At 49.0% G+C, this 17,799-nt stretch overlaps 1 protein-coding gene across 2 annotated transcripts; it reads right to left on the bottom strand.

Moving 5' to 3' along the window:
• Positions 1 to 10,676: 10,676 nt before the first annotated feature.
• On the bottom strand, positions 10,677 to 16,662 carry LOC115080861 (serine/threonine-protein kinase SBK2-like). Of its 2 annotated transcripts, none has more exons than XM_029585316.1 (4): positions 16,510 to 16,662; positions 13,824 to 14,005; positions 12,917 to 13,119; positions 10,677 to 12,288 (listed from the first exon to the last, which is right to left on the bottom strand). In XM_029585316.1, the coding sequence occupies exons 2-4, from the start codon at positions 13,987 to 13,989 to the stop codon at positions 11,728 to 11,730; spliced, it is 930 nt and encodes a 309-aa protein (XP_029441176.1). In that variant the 5' UTR covers positions 13,990 to 14,005; positions 16,510 to 16,662; the 3' UTR covers positions 10,677 to 11,727. The 2 variants fall into 2 exon arrangements, with proteins under 2 accessions (XP_029441176.1, XP_029441177.1); XM_029585317.1 differs by having other exon boundaries at positions 13,824 to 14,001.
• Between the last annotated feature and the right edge of the window lie 1,137 nt (positions 16,663 to 17,799).

Raw genomic sequence — 17,799 nt, 5'->3', positions numbered from 1 at the left:
ATCTTCTTTAACTATTAAATTAACTTCACTTTTCTCTTAATAATGTTTTTCCTTAAAGAATTGAGACTTTGTGTCCTTTGAGGTCAACAAGAACTTTCTTATGTTCTTCTTCAGGTAAGTATAAGACCTTTATGTTTTATGTTAGTATGTTTCCTTCCTATTTTCTTCTTTCTATGTATGTTTTCTTCTTTTTCTTTATGTTCTTATCTGTATCTTTTGTCTCTTCCTGTATATTTGTTTGGCTTTTGTATACTTTAAGCTCAGATCTGGCTATTTTGCTGTGTCCAGTGTACACTTAGCTTTATGCTTCCTGAGACTGTTGCAAGACAGGTTGAAAGTCTCTGTAGGCTCCGCTGTTCTTCTTGTCTTTTCCTTCTGGTTCTTCCGATCTTCTTCCTACTAGCCTTACTTATACAAATCCAAAAAGAGAGGCTACCTCCCTATACCGAGCTTCTTCCGCAGACTAGTTAAGTGATGACTTCCCTAGGTCTAAGTTTCTCTGATGGCTTACTGAACTGTGTTAACTAGCTTTATAAAAAAAAAATAATAATCAATGCACCCTATTCTGTGAGACGGAACAGTATCTGTATTCATTCACACCATAATACGTTGAGCACTGAAACCTTGCTTCACTTATAACTTACAGAGTTGTTATTACTCTGCTACTTAACAATTTCACTGCTCACAGACAAGTGCTTCTCTGTTGTCTTATATTTCAGTTTGGCAACTTTGTTTGTCATGAAGAGATGTGAATGTGATGAAAGTTACTGTCACTTTCTTTTGTTTCTGGTCAGCTTTTATTTATAAGCTAATCATCAATCAAATCTCTTTTGCAGGGCTGACTCTGAAATATTTCTGCTGTGACAGTTCATTTGTCCCTTCAGCAAATTTTTCTTTGCTCACTGTGTGTGAGTTTTCTTTCAGACATATCTTCCAGTCTTACACCCGTTAAACTAAGCTGCTCAGAATCACGAGGGGCAGCTCTAAACACATTCATACATACTTCCCAGTCATGCTCTATTTTTCTTTTTACCATTCCTTCTCCTTTTTTATGTTCTTGATACTTTTACTAGGCCTGGGGAGCTGAGCACTACATCAGCACTCCTGTTCTAAAAACAGTTTGGTTTTTTTCTGGATTCTAGACTGTCAAGTAGCTTTACTAGCATTTTGGGATGTTTGCTGCAATGACATCCTTGTTCTGGGTTTTCTGTGACTGCCTGATGCTACCACTTACACCAGCCTCTTCTGTCAGGCCTTCACCAGCTGGCCCACTCCTGCCCTGCCAGACCTGGGACCTAGGTAACCTTCTTGTCTCTTTTAACTTTGGGCATCCTATTTACATTCCCCCCAACTTAGAAAGAATGTTGACCTCAACTTTTTGTGTTGTTATATCTAACTTCAATCATAATGCTCTTATGCTCTTCAGTCAAGGTGAAAAACATATAGCTGAATACAAACACTACTGATCACAGTATATATATATATATATTTTTTTATAGAGTATGTTCCTTCTCATTTAGTAACATTTTTAACAAGAATATAGCTTCCGCAATATAAAAATTAATTAAGAAAGCTTTACAATCATCATACCTCTAGTACCAGCTGGGGCTACTGGATGGGTTCTAGACCCCTGCCCTCACAAGATCCTCAGGGGATTCAGGCACCAGACTGAGCCCCATAGACACAAGCACTTTTCTCTCTATTCCTGGAAGTGACCCATTAAATGGTATCCATACTGTTTTCACATCTGTTTCAGTGAGAATACTTCATTCTCTTCTCCACCTTAACTTCTTGTTGCATGTCCCGGCCGCAGCAGACCCACGACCAGGCCTACTCACCTCCAGCGCCTGGCTCCCGGACCTGGCCCACCCTCACTGGCGGCGGTGGGCAGCCACCTGCGCTCCTGCACCCCCGCTGCCTCCTCGGGCTCTCCCAGTTCCTCTACGGACTCCTCCGGCTCCTGGCAGGTCTCCCCACGTGTGCCGAGGGGAGATGCCACCGTCCAGCGTCCTGCCTCCTCCTGGGTGCACATATGCTTGTGCCTCCTCGGCCTTTAAAGGGGCCACGACGGGAAACTAACCCGCGGCCCCGGATGATGACATCATTTCTGGGTCCAAGCAGATTGGTTTTTCTACAGCACCCAGAGATTTCCGGTATTGGCCCAGAGACCCGGTAATTATTTTAGAATTCCGGAGTCTCTGGGCCAAATCCAGAGAGTTCCCAGGTATGCTTAGGTGCTCAGTCATTGAGCAGAAGTGATAAAAGCTGCTCCAGACTGCAAGGGAAAGAGACAAGATGGAGCTGTGATCCTGGCCCAGGATTACAGAAGGGAGCAGTGGGAGTGGGCATGGAGTTTCCTCTAAAGATCCCCAGAGGCCAGAGGAGAAGAAGTAGAGGGTGCAATGCAGCCTGGAAGTTGGAAGTTAAAAGATAAAACTTGTGCTTAACTGAGACAGGAACTTACCTGGACCAGGAAGCCAAACTGTGTCAGAGGGAACTTGTTTTGGGGCTTGGAAGATCCTGATGCTACACCAGAAGGATTTTTCCTAGAGCTCAGCAGGACATTAATGCGAGTAACTGTTTTGCTAACTGAGGAGAGTACCAAGCTAGGTTGTGCAAAGACGGAGGGGAGAAGAGACACAAAGTCACCAGAACTACTGTATTGCTAAAAGAAGAAACTGTTATAATGGAGAGGAGCTATAAGGAGAAGCGTTAAAGATTTTCTGGAACTGTATTTCTGTTTGATTTCTGCATCTACCTGGACTGTTGCTATTTATTTATTTATTTATTTATTTATTTCACTTTATATACCGACTTTCAAATTCATTTCAAGGCGGTTTACAATAAATTAAGTTGCAGTAGCAACACTCAAATACATTTAAAACAATCCTTACACATTTTACAACACATAAAATTTAAACTAAAGCATTTTAAATACCACTTTAAATACAGCCATACACTAGAACCCCACCTCTTCTTCCCCTATCGTCGTACCATTTATCCTCTATCCCATCCTCCTGCTTTCTTAGTCTTCCCCTTATTAAACCTCCTTTCCACCCTCACCCAACTAGACTTCTCACTATTAACCCTGCTTAGCCCTTCTAGTAACTCCTCAATCTATGAAGGTAAAATAAGAAAGGTCCATTAATTAGCATTAATTAGCATAAGCCCTTTCAAATAGCCAGGTTTTAATTTGCTTCCTAAAGCTACTGATGTTCTCCTCTAACCGAATCTCAACAGGCAAAGAGTTCCACAACTTTGGTCCTGCCAAGGACAAAGATCTTTCCCTCACTGAGCTCAAATGAGCCAGTTTGGGTGATGGAATAGTTAACAGGGCCTGCCCAAGAGATCTCAGATTCCGTACTGGAGCATGAATGCGCAGTGAGGCATTTAGCCATTCAGAATTCCTGCCATAAATGGCCTTATGTATTAAAGTTAAACATTTATATTGTATACGGGCCTGCACCGGCAACCAATGTAAACCCATCAGTACTGGGGAAACATGATCAAATTTCTTTATATCGGTTAGGAGTCGCGCCGCGGCATTCTGCAACAATTGCAGCGGGCGAATGGTTGATAATGGCACACCTAGCCATAATGCATTACAATAATCTAATTTGGGCAAAATTAATGCCTGAACCACAATTCGGAAATCATTTGAATGCAGTAATGGTTTTAGTCTCCTCAGCACTCGTAGTTTGTAAAAACCATCTTTTATGATGGTCCTCACTGAAGTTTTCATGCTGAGCTCTGAATCAAGAATGCATCCTAAGTCTCTAACCTCCCGTTGGATCTTATATGTAGGAAGACAGTTTAAAATATCGATCTCTACTTTCTCTGTTATTTTATTACTGACAAACAGTATTTCAGTTTTGGAGTTGTTTAATGCCAATGACATATGATTGAGAAGTTGTTTTATTGATTTATAATATACCTCCCATAATTTCAACGTAGCTGCCAAGGAATCTTTTATAGGCAGCAGTATCTGAATATCATCTGCAAACAGATAGTGTACCAGTCCCATACCCGCTAAAAATCGACATAATGGCGCCATATAAACATTAAACAATGTTGGCGAAAGGGATGAACCCTGGGGGACTCCGGTATGTATGTCAACTACATCAGATTCTACTGTTCCCAGTTTAACTACGTATGATCTATTGGTAAGAAAGGATCTAAACCAGTCAAGAGTTTTTTCTTGAAGCCCAATTTCGCTCAATCTTAAAATAAGTGCTTCATGACTGACAGTATCAAATGCTGCCGATACATCCAACAAAATAAGTAAATAAGTATTTTGGTCAAAGCCTCTCTGAATAGTGTCAATTAATGAAATTAGCAAGGTTTCGGTATTATGAGATTTCCGAAAACCATACTATGTTTCATTCAGCAGATTCTGCAGTAAACCAGGTATTATATGGAGCACAACCCAAGCCTGGAGAGTGGTCTGTGTGTGTGGAGGGTTCTCAGCCTGATACTGTCCCTGCCCCCAGCTCACGGCCCTGGAGATTTATTTCCCCACCTTGGGAGGGTAACTACCCTTCTCCCCGAGGCTGGAAAGGTGACCCCTGCCGTACAGGGGGGTTACACATGCTTCCTCCTAGGTGGCTTGTGGCACTGCCCAGGAATCTAAGAGAGATGGCCTTGCCGGAGACTGGCCAGGTGGCAGCAGACAGAAAGGCTCTCCCACTCCAGCTTCACTCCAGTGTCCTGCCCAGGGCTCCTCCTGATCCTACTATGCACCCACTCATACTGTGGCTGTCTCTCAAAACTCTCCCAGAGAGAGACATACAAATCCTCTTACCAAACCTCTGCAATCAGGCACATCACCAATGACCCAGATGTAGAGGTTACATTACATCCCTTACCAAATTTCTTGGGACAAGGACTTGATTTAGGGTCTGCATAACGGACGTCCTGCTGCAGACCTGTGTTGAAATAAGCGCTTCAAGAGTGAAACTACCTCCCTGGGGGAGATTCCTTAACCCACCACACCCCAGAGTCAGAATTCCCAGTGGAGTTCGCTCTCTGACCTCTTTAAGATGTGAACTGCAGGAGCAGTGAGTCCGGAACCAATGCACATTCACCAATGGCAATAACAGCATGTGGCAAAAATAAGGAGACCCTGCAGTATCCATGGCTAATGATACCACAGGCATGTGAGCCCCCACAGGGATTTGTGGGTTTACCTGTGATATATCCCTCCCCAACCTCTTCCCCAAACCAAAACTACTACATTAATGGAGGGCTCAGGGAATGGGTGCAGGGATAGAGAGCCTGTCACCTCTAGGACTGGAGGGCTCAGGGGATGGGTGCAGGGATACAGAGCCTGTCACCTCTAGGACTGAAGGGCTCAGGGGATGGGTGCAGGGATACAGAGCCTGTCACCTCTAGGACTGGAGGGATCAGGGGACGGGAGCAGGGATACAGAGCCTGTCACCTCTAGGACTGGAGGGCTCAGGGGATGGGTGCAGGGATACAGAGCCTGTCACTTCTAGGACTGGAGGGATCAGGGGATGGGGGAAGGGATACAGAGCCTGTCACCTCTAGGACTGGAGGGATCAGGGGATGGGGGAAGGGATACAGAGCCTGTCACCTCTAGGACTGGAGGGATCAGAGGATGGCTGCAGGGATACAGAGCCTGTCACCTCTAGGACTGGGGGGATCAGGGGATGGTGCAGGGATACAGAGCCGGTCACCTCTAGGACTGGAGGGATCAGGGGATGGGCGCAGGGATACAGAGCCTGTCACCTCTAGGACTGGAGGGCTCAGGGCATGGGTGCAGGGATACAGAGCCTGTCACCTCTAGGACTGGAGGGATCAGGGGACGGGAGCAGGGATACAGAGCCTGTCACCTCTAGGACTGGAGGGCTCAGGGGATGGGTGCAGGGATACAGAGCCTGTCACTTCTAGGACTGGAGGGATCAGGGGATGGGGGAAGGGATACAGAGCCTGTCACCTCTAGGACTGGAGGGATCAGGGGATGGGGGAAGGGATACAGAGCCTGTCACCTCTAGGACTGGAGGGATCAGAGGATGGCTGCAGGGATACAGAGCCTGTCACCTCTAGGACTGGGGGGATCAGGGGATGGTGCAGGGATACAGAGCCGGTCACCTCTAGGACTGGAGGGATCAGGGGATGGGCGCAGGGATACAGAGCCTGTCACCTCTAGGACTGGAGGGATCAGGGGATGGGCGCAGGGATACAGAGCCTGTCACCTCTAGGACTGGGGGGATCAGGGGATGGGGGCAGGGATACAGAGCCGGTCACCTCTAGGACTGGAGGGATCAGGGGATGGATGCAGGGATACAGAGCCTGTCACCTCTAGGACTGGAGGGATCAGGGGATGGGCGCAGGGATACAGAGCCTGTCACCTCTAGGACTGGTGGGCTCAGGGGATGGGCGCAGGGATACAGAGCCTGTCATCTCTAGGACTGGAGGGCTCAGGGGATGGGCGCAGGGATACAGAGCCTGTCACCTCTAGGACTGGAGGGCTCAGGGGATGGGAGCAGGGATACAGAGCCTGTCACCTCTAGGACTGGAGGGCTCAGGGGACGGGTGCAGGGATACAGAGCCTGTCACCTCTAGGATTGGAGGGATCAGGGGATGGGTGCAGGGATACAGAGCCTGTCACCTCTAGGACTGGAGGGATCAGGGGATGGGTGCTGGGATAGAGCCTGTCACCTCTAGGACTGAAGGGCTCAGGGGATGGGTGCAGGGATACAGAGCCTGTCACCTCTAGGACTGGAGGGATCAGGGGATGGGGGCAGGGATACAGAGCCTGTCACCTCTAGGACTGGAGGGCTCAGGAGATGGGTGCAGGGATACAGAGCCTGTCACCTCTAGGACTGGAGGGCTCAGGGGATGGGTGCAGGGATACAGAGCCTGTCACCTCTAGGACTGGAGGGATCAGGGGATGGGGGCAGGGATACAGAGCCTGTCACCTCTAGGACTGGAGGGATCAGGGGATGGGAGCAGGGATACAGAGCCTATCACCTCTAGGACTGAAGGGCTCAGGGGATGGGTGCAGGGATACAGAGCCTGTCACCTCTAGGACTGGAGGGATCAGGGGACGGGAGCAGGGATACAGAGCCTGTCACCTCTAGGACTGGAGGGCTCAGGGGATGGCTGCAGGGATACAGAGCCTGTCACCTCTAGGACTGGAGGGATCAGGGGACGGGTGCAGGGATACAGAGCCTGTCACCTCTAGGACTGGAGGGATCAGGGGATGGGTGCAGGGATACAGAGCCTCTCACCTCTAGGACTTGAGGGATCAGGGGACGGGTGCAGGGATACAGAGCCTGTCACCTCTAGAACTGGAGGGATCAGGGGACGAGTGCAGGGATACAGAGCCTGTCACCTCTAGGACTGGAGGGATCAGGGGACGGGTGCAGGGATACAGAGGCTGTCACCTCTAGGACTGGAGGGCTCAGGGGACGGGTGCAGGGATACAGAGCCTGTCACCTCTAGGACTGGAGGGCTCAGGGGATGGGTGCAGGGATACAGAGCCTCTCACCTCTAGGACTTGAGGGATCAGGGGACGGGTGCAGGGATACAGAGCCTGTCACCTCTAGGACTGGAGGGATCAGGGGATGGGTGCAGGGATACAGAGCCTGTCACCTCTAGGACTGGAGGGCTCAGGGGATGGGTGCAGGGATACTGAGCCTGTCACCTCTAGGACTGGGGGCTCAGACTGCTAGCACACTGTCCTGTGCAGCTGTACTCTCAAGGAATCTCTTAGTGACTTCCATACTTCAGTTATGGAAGGAGGTAAATAAAGGTGGAAGCAATTCTCAATAATCTTTTCTTTAAGATGTGGAATTGTTGACTGCCCTACAGGGATGCTTTTCAAATGCAGAGAAAGACAAAAAGCTCCTCACCTAACCCAAGGACATACTGCACTAACCACATCCTCTGGCAACAAATTCCAGAGTTTAATTGTGCGTTGAGTGAAAAAGAACTTTCTTTGATTAGTCTTAAATGTGCTACTTGCTAACTTCATGGAATGCCCCCTAGTCCTTCTATTATTCGAAAGTGAAAATAACCGAGTCACATCTCCTCATTCAAGACTTCTCATGATTTTAAAGACCTCCATCATATCCCCCCTCAGTCGTCTCTTCTCCAAGCTGAACAGCCCTAACCTCTTCAGCCGTTCCTCATAGGGGAGCTGTTCCATTCCCCTTTATCATTTTGGTCGCCCATCTCTGTACCTTCTCCATCGCAATTATATCTTTTTTGAGATGCGGTGACCAGAACTATACACAGTATTCAAGGTGCAGTCTCACCATGGAGCGATACAGAGGCATTATGACATTTTCTGTTTTATTCACCATTCCCTTTCTAATAATTCCTAACATTCTGTTTGCTTTTTTGACTGCTGCAGCACACTGAGCTGATGATTTCAATGTGTTATCCACTATGATGCCTAGATCTTTTTCCTGGGTAATAGCTCCTAATATGGAACCTAATATTGTGTAACTATAGCATGGGTTATTTTTCCCTATATGCATCACCTTGCACTTATCCACATTAAATTTCATCTGCGATTTGGATGCCCAATCTTCCAGTCTCGCAAGGTCCTCCTGCTTGTGATTTAACTACTCTGAATAATTTTGTATCATCCACAAATTTGATAACCTCACTCGTATTCCTTTCCAGATCATTTATAAATATATTGAAAATTAAGGGTCCCAATACAGATCCCTGAGGCACTCCACTGTCCACTCCCTTCCACTGAGAAAATTGTCCATTTAATCCTACTCTCTGTTTCCTGTCTTTTAGCCAGTTTGTAATCCACGAAAGGACACCGCCCCCTATCCCATGACTTTTTAGTTTTCTTAGAAGCAATAATAAAGTAAAATCAACAGACCAATTTTTGAAGGCTGGGTCTTGTTTCAGTTGCATAGTCTGGTGGCATCACTCAAGAGATTACGTAGAGAAATGTTCAGCATCTTTATTTTGCGTTAGAGTTCATTTTAATGAATCAGCTGGCTGGGCCTGGGATGACTGAGTGAGCAAAGAGTACACGTGGTCTGGCACCAACAGTTTGAAGTTATCGTTTTGCCCGATGCAGGCACACAGCTGAAACATCGGCCGACATCGGACGTTTGGGTCCAAGGAGGAGCTGTGGGTCCCTCGTTCCTGAGAAGAAGCGAGGAACCTGCCAGGGCGATCTGCAGAGGAAGAGAGCGGCTCCTGCAGGAAAGCCTGCGGGTATCCTCTCCAGCGGAGCAGCAGTCGCACACGTCTCCTCTGTGTGGATTGGATGGCGGTTATACGAGAGTGCTGCGGCACAAAGAGAGTCGCAAGATTCTCCCACAGGAAAAAAATGTTAAATTACAGACATTTCTTTAAAGAAGAAACCCACATACCATAATCAGTTCTCAACACAAAGGATCAGCGCAAAGTTGCCAGTGACCATCATATATGGGCAAAATGTGTTAAACGAATACACATTATTCAGTGTGCTGGGCACATCCAATTGTTGCCACAGCGTTTAATCATCGGTCATTTTTAAAAAAAATTTTAAGTGATGCAATATCAAAGTACTTGAAAGAAATAATGAAGTATCTTCCACATAATCAAGAAATGTCCACAATTTTCATCCACAATGTTATAAATAATGATGTCTTGACTTGGCTTGTATAGTGTTTTCAGCCCAAAGAGTTGATGTCAGATTTAAATTGCATTAGATGGGGTAAACGACTGATGCAAAGTGGCATGGATTGCCTTTATGGAAAACCCACAACCCTGTGTAATTAAAACTCACTTCCCCAGTATACTACACTAATATATTCTAACAGGCAAAGTGCATATATCAGTTTCAATAATCAATATTTATTTAGCAGAGAGAACTTTCAATAATTAACGGAGCACCTGTACACAGTGTATTGGCATCATCCAAATGACAAACTTTTCAAGCATATGATATGTAAAATCGAACACTGGTATAGAAAAATAAATAAATAAATAAATAAATAAATAATATTTATACATACAAGAACCTTCCATATAATAAACATTAAATGATTTCATGACCCAAAAAACCACTATAAAAAAAACATTCACACACACACCCATGAAGTACTTCCTCACTCACCAATAACATACATCAAACCCATCAAACCTAATCCCACCCAAACCAAATATATTGTTACGACAGTGTAAGATACGTGCGTAACCCCCGAAATGCTGCCCCTGCCTGCCCCTGCGCGCGCCGAGCCTATCTTGCATAGGCTCAGCGGTGCGCGCAAGCCCCGGAACGCGCATATGTCCCGGGGCTTCGAAAAAAGAGCAGGAAGGGGGCGGGTCCGGGGGCGGTCCCGAGTCCTCCGGCACAGCGGCCTGTGCCGGGGGATGGCGAGCCGGCGCGTGCAAGTTACGCCTGCCTCGGCCTTGGAGGGAACGGGGAAAGCCATTGGGGGTCCCCTTGGGCTTGGCGCGCAACCCAGCGCGAACAAATCTACGCCCGCGCATAAGTTTAAAAATCTGGCCCTTAGTGAGTACTCTAACTCTCAGTCTGTCTCATCCACAGCATCTCCTCGCTGGGAGACCTGCTGCGGAACCTCCTGACCTCATCTAGGAGAGAAGGGCGCCCTCTGCCAAGGTCCCTGAGATTGCAACTACGAGACTGCCTCACTACTGCCACCTCTGGTGGCTCTCTTCAAGCTGTTTAATAAAAGAACTCTTGTGCTGGTGTAGTACAGAGTCTAGCCCAGTGCTGTGGCTCCTCACGGGGCTCCTCCCCGTGGGCGTGGTCACCTCCACAGCACCCAAGGATCCACAAAACACACATAATTACAACATATATTATCCCCACAGTATTCTTTTTTGAAACATAGATATTTAACACCCTTTCATATACATCTAGCGTCCTTTCAAATATTTAAACAATGGGAGCTTGTGATGTTACAACGTTTGTGACGTCATCAACTGAAAGCAAAGGGATCTGCGCTGTCAGGACGCTGGTGACATCATTGTACTTGGAGTTGAAGTTGTTGGGATATGATATTTGCCTGCATTGAGAGTTGTTAGCCCTAGAGATGCTTTACATACTGCATTATTTAAGTATTTGAAAGGACGCTAGATGTATATGTTTCAAAAATAATACTGTGGAGGTAATATATTTGGTTTGGGTGGGATTAGGTTTGATGGGTTTGATGTATGTTATTGGTGAGTGAGGAAGCACTTCATGGGTGTGTGTGTGTGAATGTTTTTTTATGGTCTTTTTTTGGGTCATGAACTCATTTAATGCTTATTATATGGAAGGTGCTTGTATGTATAAATATGCTTGAAATGTTTGTTATTTGGATGATGCCAATACACTGTGTAGATATGCCACTTTAATTATTGAAAGTTTTCTGAGTCCTTGCTAAATAAATATTGATTCCTGAAATTGATGTATACACTTTGCCCTTATAAGGTGACTTTATGTCATCCAGCCTCTGATTCTGATTTCCCCTTGTTCTCTTCGTTACTAGCATTTAAATTAACTACAGGTTCCTAGACCCAAGGGGAGTCTCGGAGAGCCTGGAGCTGGTTGGCGACTATAAACTAGTTATAATAACCATCCCATATCTGCCAGACTTTTGCACCGCTCCTTAAATCTAGCCCTGGGGTTGGAGGAAGGAGCAAAAGTCCCACAGGCCTGTTTACACTTTCCGAAGTGGAAACGGAAGTATCCAGGGGTCCTTCAGCTCAGACGGCAAGTCCCCAAAGCCTATTCATGTCTCACAGGCCTTCAATGCTTCTCCAGTTGTCCACTCTCCAGGGGCGGTCCAGGTGCTGAAGGGCCTTGCTGACTGGGCCTCTCTCTGAGGGCTTCAGAGCCAGCAGCTCCTGCAACATGTCCATGGCATCGGTGGTCAGCTTCCTCCAGTGCCTCGACAGGTCCTCAGTGCTCCCCGTCTCCTGCCAGACCACGAAGTCATCAAAGAAGGGGTCTGACAGCAGGGTCTTCTCCCAGGGGAAGTAGCCAGTGATGAGGGAGAAAAGGAGGACCCCAAAGGCCCAGCAGTCCAGGGAGGCGTCAATGGGCAACCCATCCGTGTTGACGGTGTTGCTCAGCTCGGGCGCTGTGTACGGGATGACGCCGGCCATTAGCTTCAGCCGGGTACCCTGGGGGCGGGTCAGGCCAAAGTCCGTCAGCTTGATGTGCTGGCAGTCCTTGTCAAAAAGCAGCACATTCTCCGGCTTCATGTCACGATAGACCAGCCCACGGCTGTGGATGAACTCCAGGGCACTGACCAGCTGCCTGGTGCACAACTTGGCGGCCTCCTCTGAGATCCCTTCCTGGGAGAGGACAAAGGGGAAGAGGCTACTGTGAGTGGCTTCTTTCGTAACGACAGAGGGAATGGTTCAGCCCGCCACTCAACTCCATTGGCAGTCATGACCCCAGATAATATGGCAGTGGGGTTGCTGCATGTTCAAGATGGCCCATCCTACTTTTGGTCACCACATGCCTCCAGCAGTCTGAGGCAGGGGATAGATTCAATCAATTCTATTTGGGTGCATTTTGCTTCTTGGATTGGCCAGGGCCGAGTATACTTCTGAGGCAGCATTCTCAGCCAATCCCGCTCCCGCCCCTTCCCCCCCCCCCCCCCCCCCAAGGAAAGTGCGTCTCAGCCAATCCCCAACAACAGCAACTAGCTCAGCAACCAGACTTGTGGTGCTGTACATACTGGACTCTAGAAGGAGCAGCGGGTCGATGACCCTGGACAAAGACTGTTGCAGCACAGGCACTAAATGATGTGGGGAGGGGAATTACAATGGGCATTGAAGATTCATGGTACCCATAGCCCAGTAGCTGCTGGTTCCAACGTAGGGAGCTAGTAGGAGATTCCCATCAATCTGAGGCTAGTTGCTGGCCTCCTTGGGGCTCCTGGATCACTGCGGGGGACTGGGGCCCCCCCATACTCACCCTGGGTTTGATGATGGAGATGAGGTCGCTCTGCAGGGCAGCCTCATAGAGGAAACCATAGTGGGTCCCAGACTCAAAGGCAATCCCGAACATTCCGACAATGTTGGGGTGGGATGAGAGGAGGAGGGCCACGCAGTACTCGTACAGGAAGCCACGTAGGTCGGTGCTGGATTTGGGTAGGAGCTTCAGCGCCATGGGGGTGCCTGCAGAATAAAGAGATAAATAGAGGGGGGGGGGGGGGGACACACACATCACAGGTGTCAGGAACATATGATATTATTACAGCCCTGAGTATATGATATTTACATTTTTGAAATAATCCAGTCCTGTGTACATGTTTTATTATAATCCTGAATATTTATTTGACTAGATATTATTTATTTCTGTGTTAGCCATGTCTCTGGCTCTTCCTCCTCCCAGTTCATGTGCCCCTGTTTTATTGTAACTTTTGTTCACTTGTTCTCTCTTCACCTATTGTTCATGTTGATGTTAATGTTTTGCACCATTGTTTCTTGTAAACCAATATGATATGATTGGTATCATGAATGTCGGTATAAAAAAGCCCTAAATAAATAAATAAATGTGCTCCCTCTCTCCCTCCCCAGTCTTTCTGTCTTTCTTGGTCTCAGTTGCCATTTCCCATCCTGTTCTCTGTCTCTCTTGCCCTCCCTCCCTGTTCCTCCCTCCTTCCCTCCCTCTCCCCTCCCTTTTCCCACTCTCTCTCTTCCTCATCCTTCTTCTCTCCTTCACCTCCTCTCTCTGACTCTCCCTCCTTTTTTCTCTTACAACCTCTCTTTCTTGTCCTCCCTCTCCCCATTCCTCCAACCTTCTCTTTTACCCTCTCTATTCGCCATCCTTACTTCTTCTCTCCTGGTCCCCCTCTCCCTCTCAGTCCCCTTGGCATTACCTCTCTGGCGGTGCGTCACCAGTGACACCTTCCCATATTTGCCCTTGCCGAGCTCTTTGACGATCCGGTACTGATCCGCCACCTCCATGCGGGTCAGGTTCTGGGCAGTGAGCTGCATCATGTCCTGCAGCACCTCGGCCACCTCAAGGCCAGAGTTCAGGTTCATTGTCTACCCTTTCTGCCTGGTTGGAGAGAGGACTCACGTTGAGCATGGGAGGGGATGAAAGAGAAGTCTAACAATAGAGGGAAATCCCAATATTACATCAAAGTGCATCTTCACGTGGTGGCAGCTGGGGTCCCCATGACCCATCATCTCCTTGACCTTGTAGAGGTATTAGGTACCCGGAATTTCTGTGCAGGCCGAAGGACCCTTGATAATAGCATTCAGCACTGTACAAGGCCAGTCACACAAGGTCACTATGTCTCTGCTCCTTACAGATTGCCATATAAGATTAAGCATGGGCCAGTCAAAAGAGTTTCTGAAGGTGTCAGAAGTGGGATATGTCCAGTACTTTACTTGGGCTCCTGCCCTAGATGGGTTGAGTCTAGGGCCATTGTCTACAGGTTTGGGAGGGAGCATGGGAATAGGCCTGAGTGAGCATCACCATAACGTGATATCCACTAACCAACATGGGGTGGACGGGGGGGGCGCGGGGTGTACCTGCACCAAACTATGCATGAGGTAATTCTTTGGGCCCTGAGCTGAATGTGAGAGCTGGGCTGAGATAAAAAGACTGAGGCTATGGGTGAGGTGGGGATGGAGAGAATGGGAGAAGGAGGTGTCGGGCAAGCTTTGCCTGGGAGAGATCATCATGGCCGGGGAACAATATGAATACAAAAACAGAAAGCACATCTATGGTTACTGACCAGGGGGGGGGGTTTGGAATCCCCTTCTGTGTAAGGTGAGGCCGACTGCCACTCCTCTCCCGCTCCCATCATGGCTTCCCCAGGGAAAAATGCAGGAGAGCTGCTTAAGAAAGCTTTGCAGGATGGTAGTTGCTTCTTAGCAGTTTTTCTTTCACTTGGTTACTGCCTAGACTCAATGGCGGAGGAAGCTCAGGATGTGTTACGGCTTAAGCCAGTGTGTGACAGTGATCTGAATGGGTGATACCTGTGTAAGCGCGTCCCTTCCTTCCTTAACCCCACCCTCACCCCAGAAAATACCTGCCCCCTGCTCGCTGCTTCAACTTATTTTATTTTTCACAGAGAGGACATGGAAAAGAAAGGCCTTGGGCTGTACATCTCTCTCTCCCTCAAGCCACCTCCTGATGCTGTCGCTAAAGGCACGAGTGAGCAGCCAAACACAGCCCCAGCGTCCAATGTCAGCTTCTTTCAGCAGGAGCTAAGTGGAAAGTAAGCGAGCTCAGCTGGCAAACGGAGGGCGATCTAAATTGGCAGCCACAAGGTCTCACCCGTAAAGCCTGGGAGGGGCACAGAGGATCCTCAGGGGTGGGGGAGTGAGGGGTAAAGCCTGGGAGGGGCACAGAGGGATCCTCAGGGGTGGGGGAGTGAGGGGTAAAGCCTGGGATAAGCACAGAGGATCCTCAGGGGTGGGGGAGTGAGGGGTAAAGCCTGGGAGGGGCACAGAGGATCCTCAGGGGTGGGGGAGTGAGGGGAAAAGCCTGGGATAAGCACAGAGGATCCTCAGGGGTGGGGGAGTGAGGGGAAAAGCCTGGGATAAGCACAGAGGATCCTCAGGGGTGGGGGAGTGAGGGGTAAAGCCTGGGAGGGGCACAGAGGATCCTCAGGGGTGGGGGAGTGAGGGGTAAAGCCCAGGAGCAGCACAGAGGATCCTCAGGGGGAGGGGGGAGTGAGGGGTAGAGCCCGGGAGGGGCACAGAGGATCCTCAGGGGTGGGGGAGTGAGGGGTAAAGCCTGGGATAAGCACAGAGGATCCTCAGGGGTGGGGGAGTGAGGGGTAAAGCCTGGGAGGGGCACAGAGGATCCTCAGGGGTGGGGGAGTGAGAGGTAAAGCCTGGGAGGGGCACAGAGGATCCTCAGGGGTGGGGGAGTGAGAGGTAAAGCCTGGGAGGGGCACAGAGGATCCTCAGGGGTGGGGGAGTGAGGGGTAAAGCCCGGGAGGGGCACAGAGGATCCTCAGGGGTGTGGGAGTGAGGGGTAAAGCCTGGGATAAGCACAGAGGATCCTCAGGGGTGGGGGAGTGAGGGGTAAAGCCTGGGAGGGGCACAGAGGATCCTCAGGGGTGGGGGAGTGAGGGGTAAAGCCCGGGAGGGGCACAGAGGATCCTCAGGGGTGGGGGAGTGAGGAGTAAAGCCCAGGAGCAGCACAGAGGATCCTCAGGGGGAGGGGGGAGTGAGGGGTAGAGCCCGGGAGGGGCACAGAGGATCCTCAGGGGTGGGGGAGTGAGGGGTAAAGCCCAGGAGCAGCACAGAGGATCCTCAGGGGGAGGGGGGAGTGAGGGGTAGAGCCCGGGAGGGGCACAGAGGATCCTCAGGGGGAGGGGGGAGTGAGGGGTAGAGCCCGGGAGGGGCACAGAGGATCCTCAGCAGTAGGGCAGTGAGGGGTAAAGCCCTGAACGAAGCTGAGGAAGCTACAGATCTTTCTGCCGGAGTGTGATGGGCACCCTAGTAACTGAATCTCCCGTCTCTCACAAGCCTTCCTGGCACATGCATGACTGGGGTGGGGGTTATATTTACCTCTGCCTGCCGTAAGAGACCAGCACTTACCGCTTCAGAGAGAGGTAGAGAAAAAAGGGCTGTTGACCCGCAGGCAGACAGCTGGGCCGGATGGATCTGTGCTCTACGTTTGATTTTGCCAGTGTAGCTGGGAGATGGCTTGGCTGCTTTGCTGGCCGGGCTCTTGGACTCTCTCTGGCTTGGGTCGTGTTCTGCCTCTGGCTTTGACTTATAATGCCACGTGTGTGTGTGTGTGTGTGTGTGTGTGTGTGTGTGTGAGTGCAGTTTGGGACGCTGCCAGCTGAGTCTGGGGACCAGTTCCAGAGAGCAGCTCCTCCCTGCCCCCAAGCTGCTGCATGCAAGAACCACGATCTGCACCCACCCCACCGCCTAACTCATATTCAGAGCAGGGATTAGAACTCGCCCACTTCCCTAGTCGCTCCGATCCGGAAGCATTCCTTTTTTTTTGTGCAGGAATAATACATTAATACACTAATAATATTGCTGGCTTCAATAGGGCCTTGTTTCAGTTTTGTCTCCTCCTGTTTTTCCGCATCCCCTGAGTTTTATTCCTCCGATCTTTTACGGTTTCCGCGCTTCCCATAGCCGTAGGATAATACAGTATGTAAAGTGGCCTTTACCTGTACTTATCTCTAGGTCACAGCTTGCTTAATTTACCAGTATTTTCCAATGTACGTACCCCTTACCACTGTACCCTTAACATGTTATTTCCCCATTGTTCCCTCAAATTTGTACTGCTTTGGAATAGTTATTATTATCGTCCATATCCCAGGACAATATTTTTATCTTGATCTCATAAGAGCGTTTTTTCTTTCTTCACATAATAAGGTTACTCACCGCCTGTACCTTACAATGGTACTGTTCCTATCTTTTCGTCCTTAACTCGCTTATTTTCCCGGCTGCCGGTTTCCCTTTTCTCTTCTAGCCTGCTCCCCCTTTCCCCCTCCCTGTTCATGGTACTTTCCACTCTTTCCCAGTTTTATTTGTAAACCGGCGTGATGTTCCCACGAATGTCGGTATAAAAAAAAGTTTATAAATAAATAAATAAATAAATAAAGAAGTCAGTCGACGTCACCTTTTTTTAAATGACCGGACTCCGATTTTGTGTCCGGGATTTCAAGCCTGACCCTTAAAATCATTGGCTGTGCCTAAGATGGGCCACCTCAGCCCAGGTCAATCGAACAGGCTGGTCCGGGTCTGGCTTTGCCCCCATTGCATGTTGAGAGAGGAGACCAAGGGGGGGGGGGGGGGGGGGGAAGAGATCAGAACTACAAGTGCCAGCATGCAATGTGGGCCAAACAGTCACATTTGGAGCCGCTC

This window comes from Rhinatrema bivittatum, chromosome 19 (genome assembly GCF_901001135.1).
Source record: "Rhinatrema bivittatum chromosome 19, aRhiBiv1.1, whole genome shotgun sequence".
Lineage (NCBI taxonomy): Eukaryota > Metazoa > Chordata > Amphibia > Gymnophiona > Rhinatrematidae > Rhinatrema > Rhinatrema bivittatum.
The sequence above is the reverse complement of the archived record's forward strand: the minus strand, read 5'-3'. Positions and strand labels throughout refer to the sequence as shown.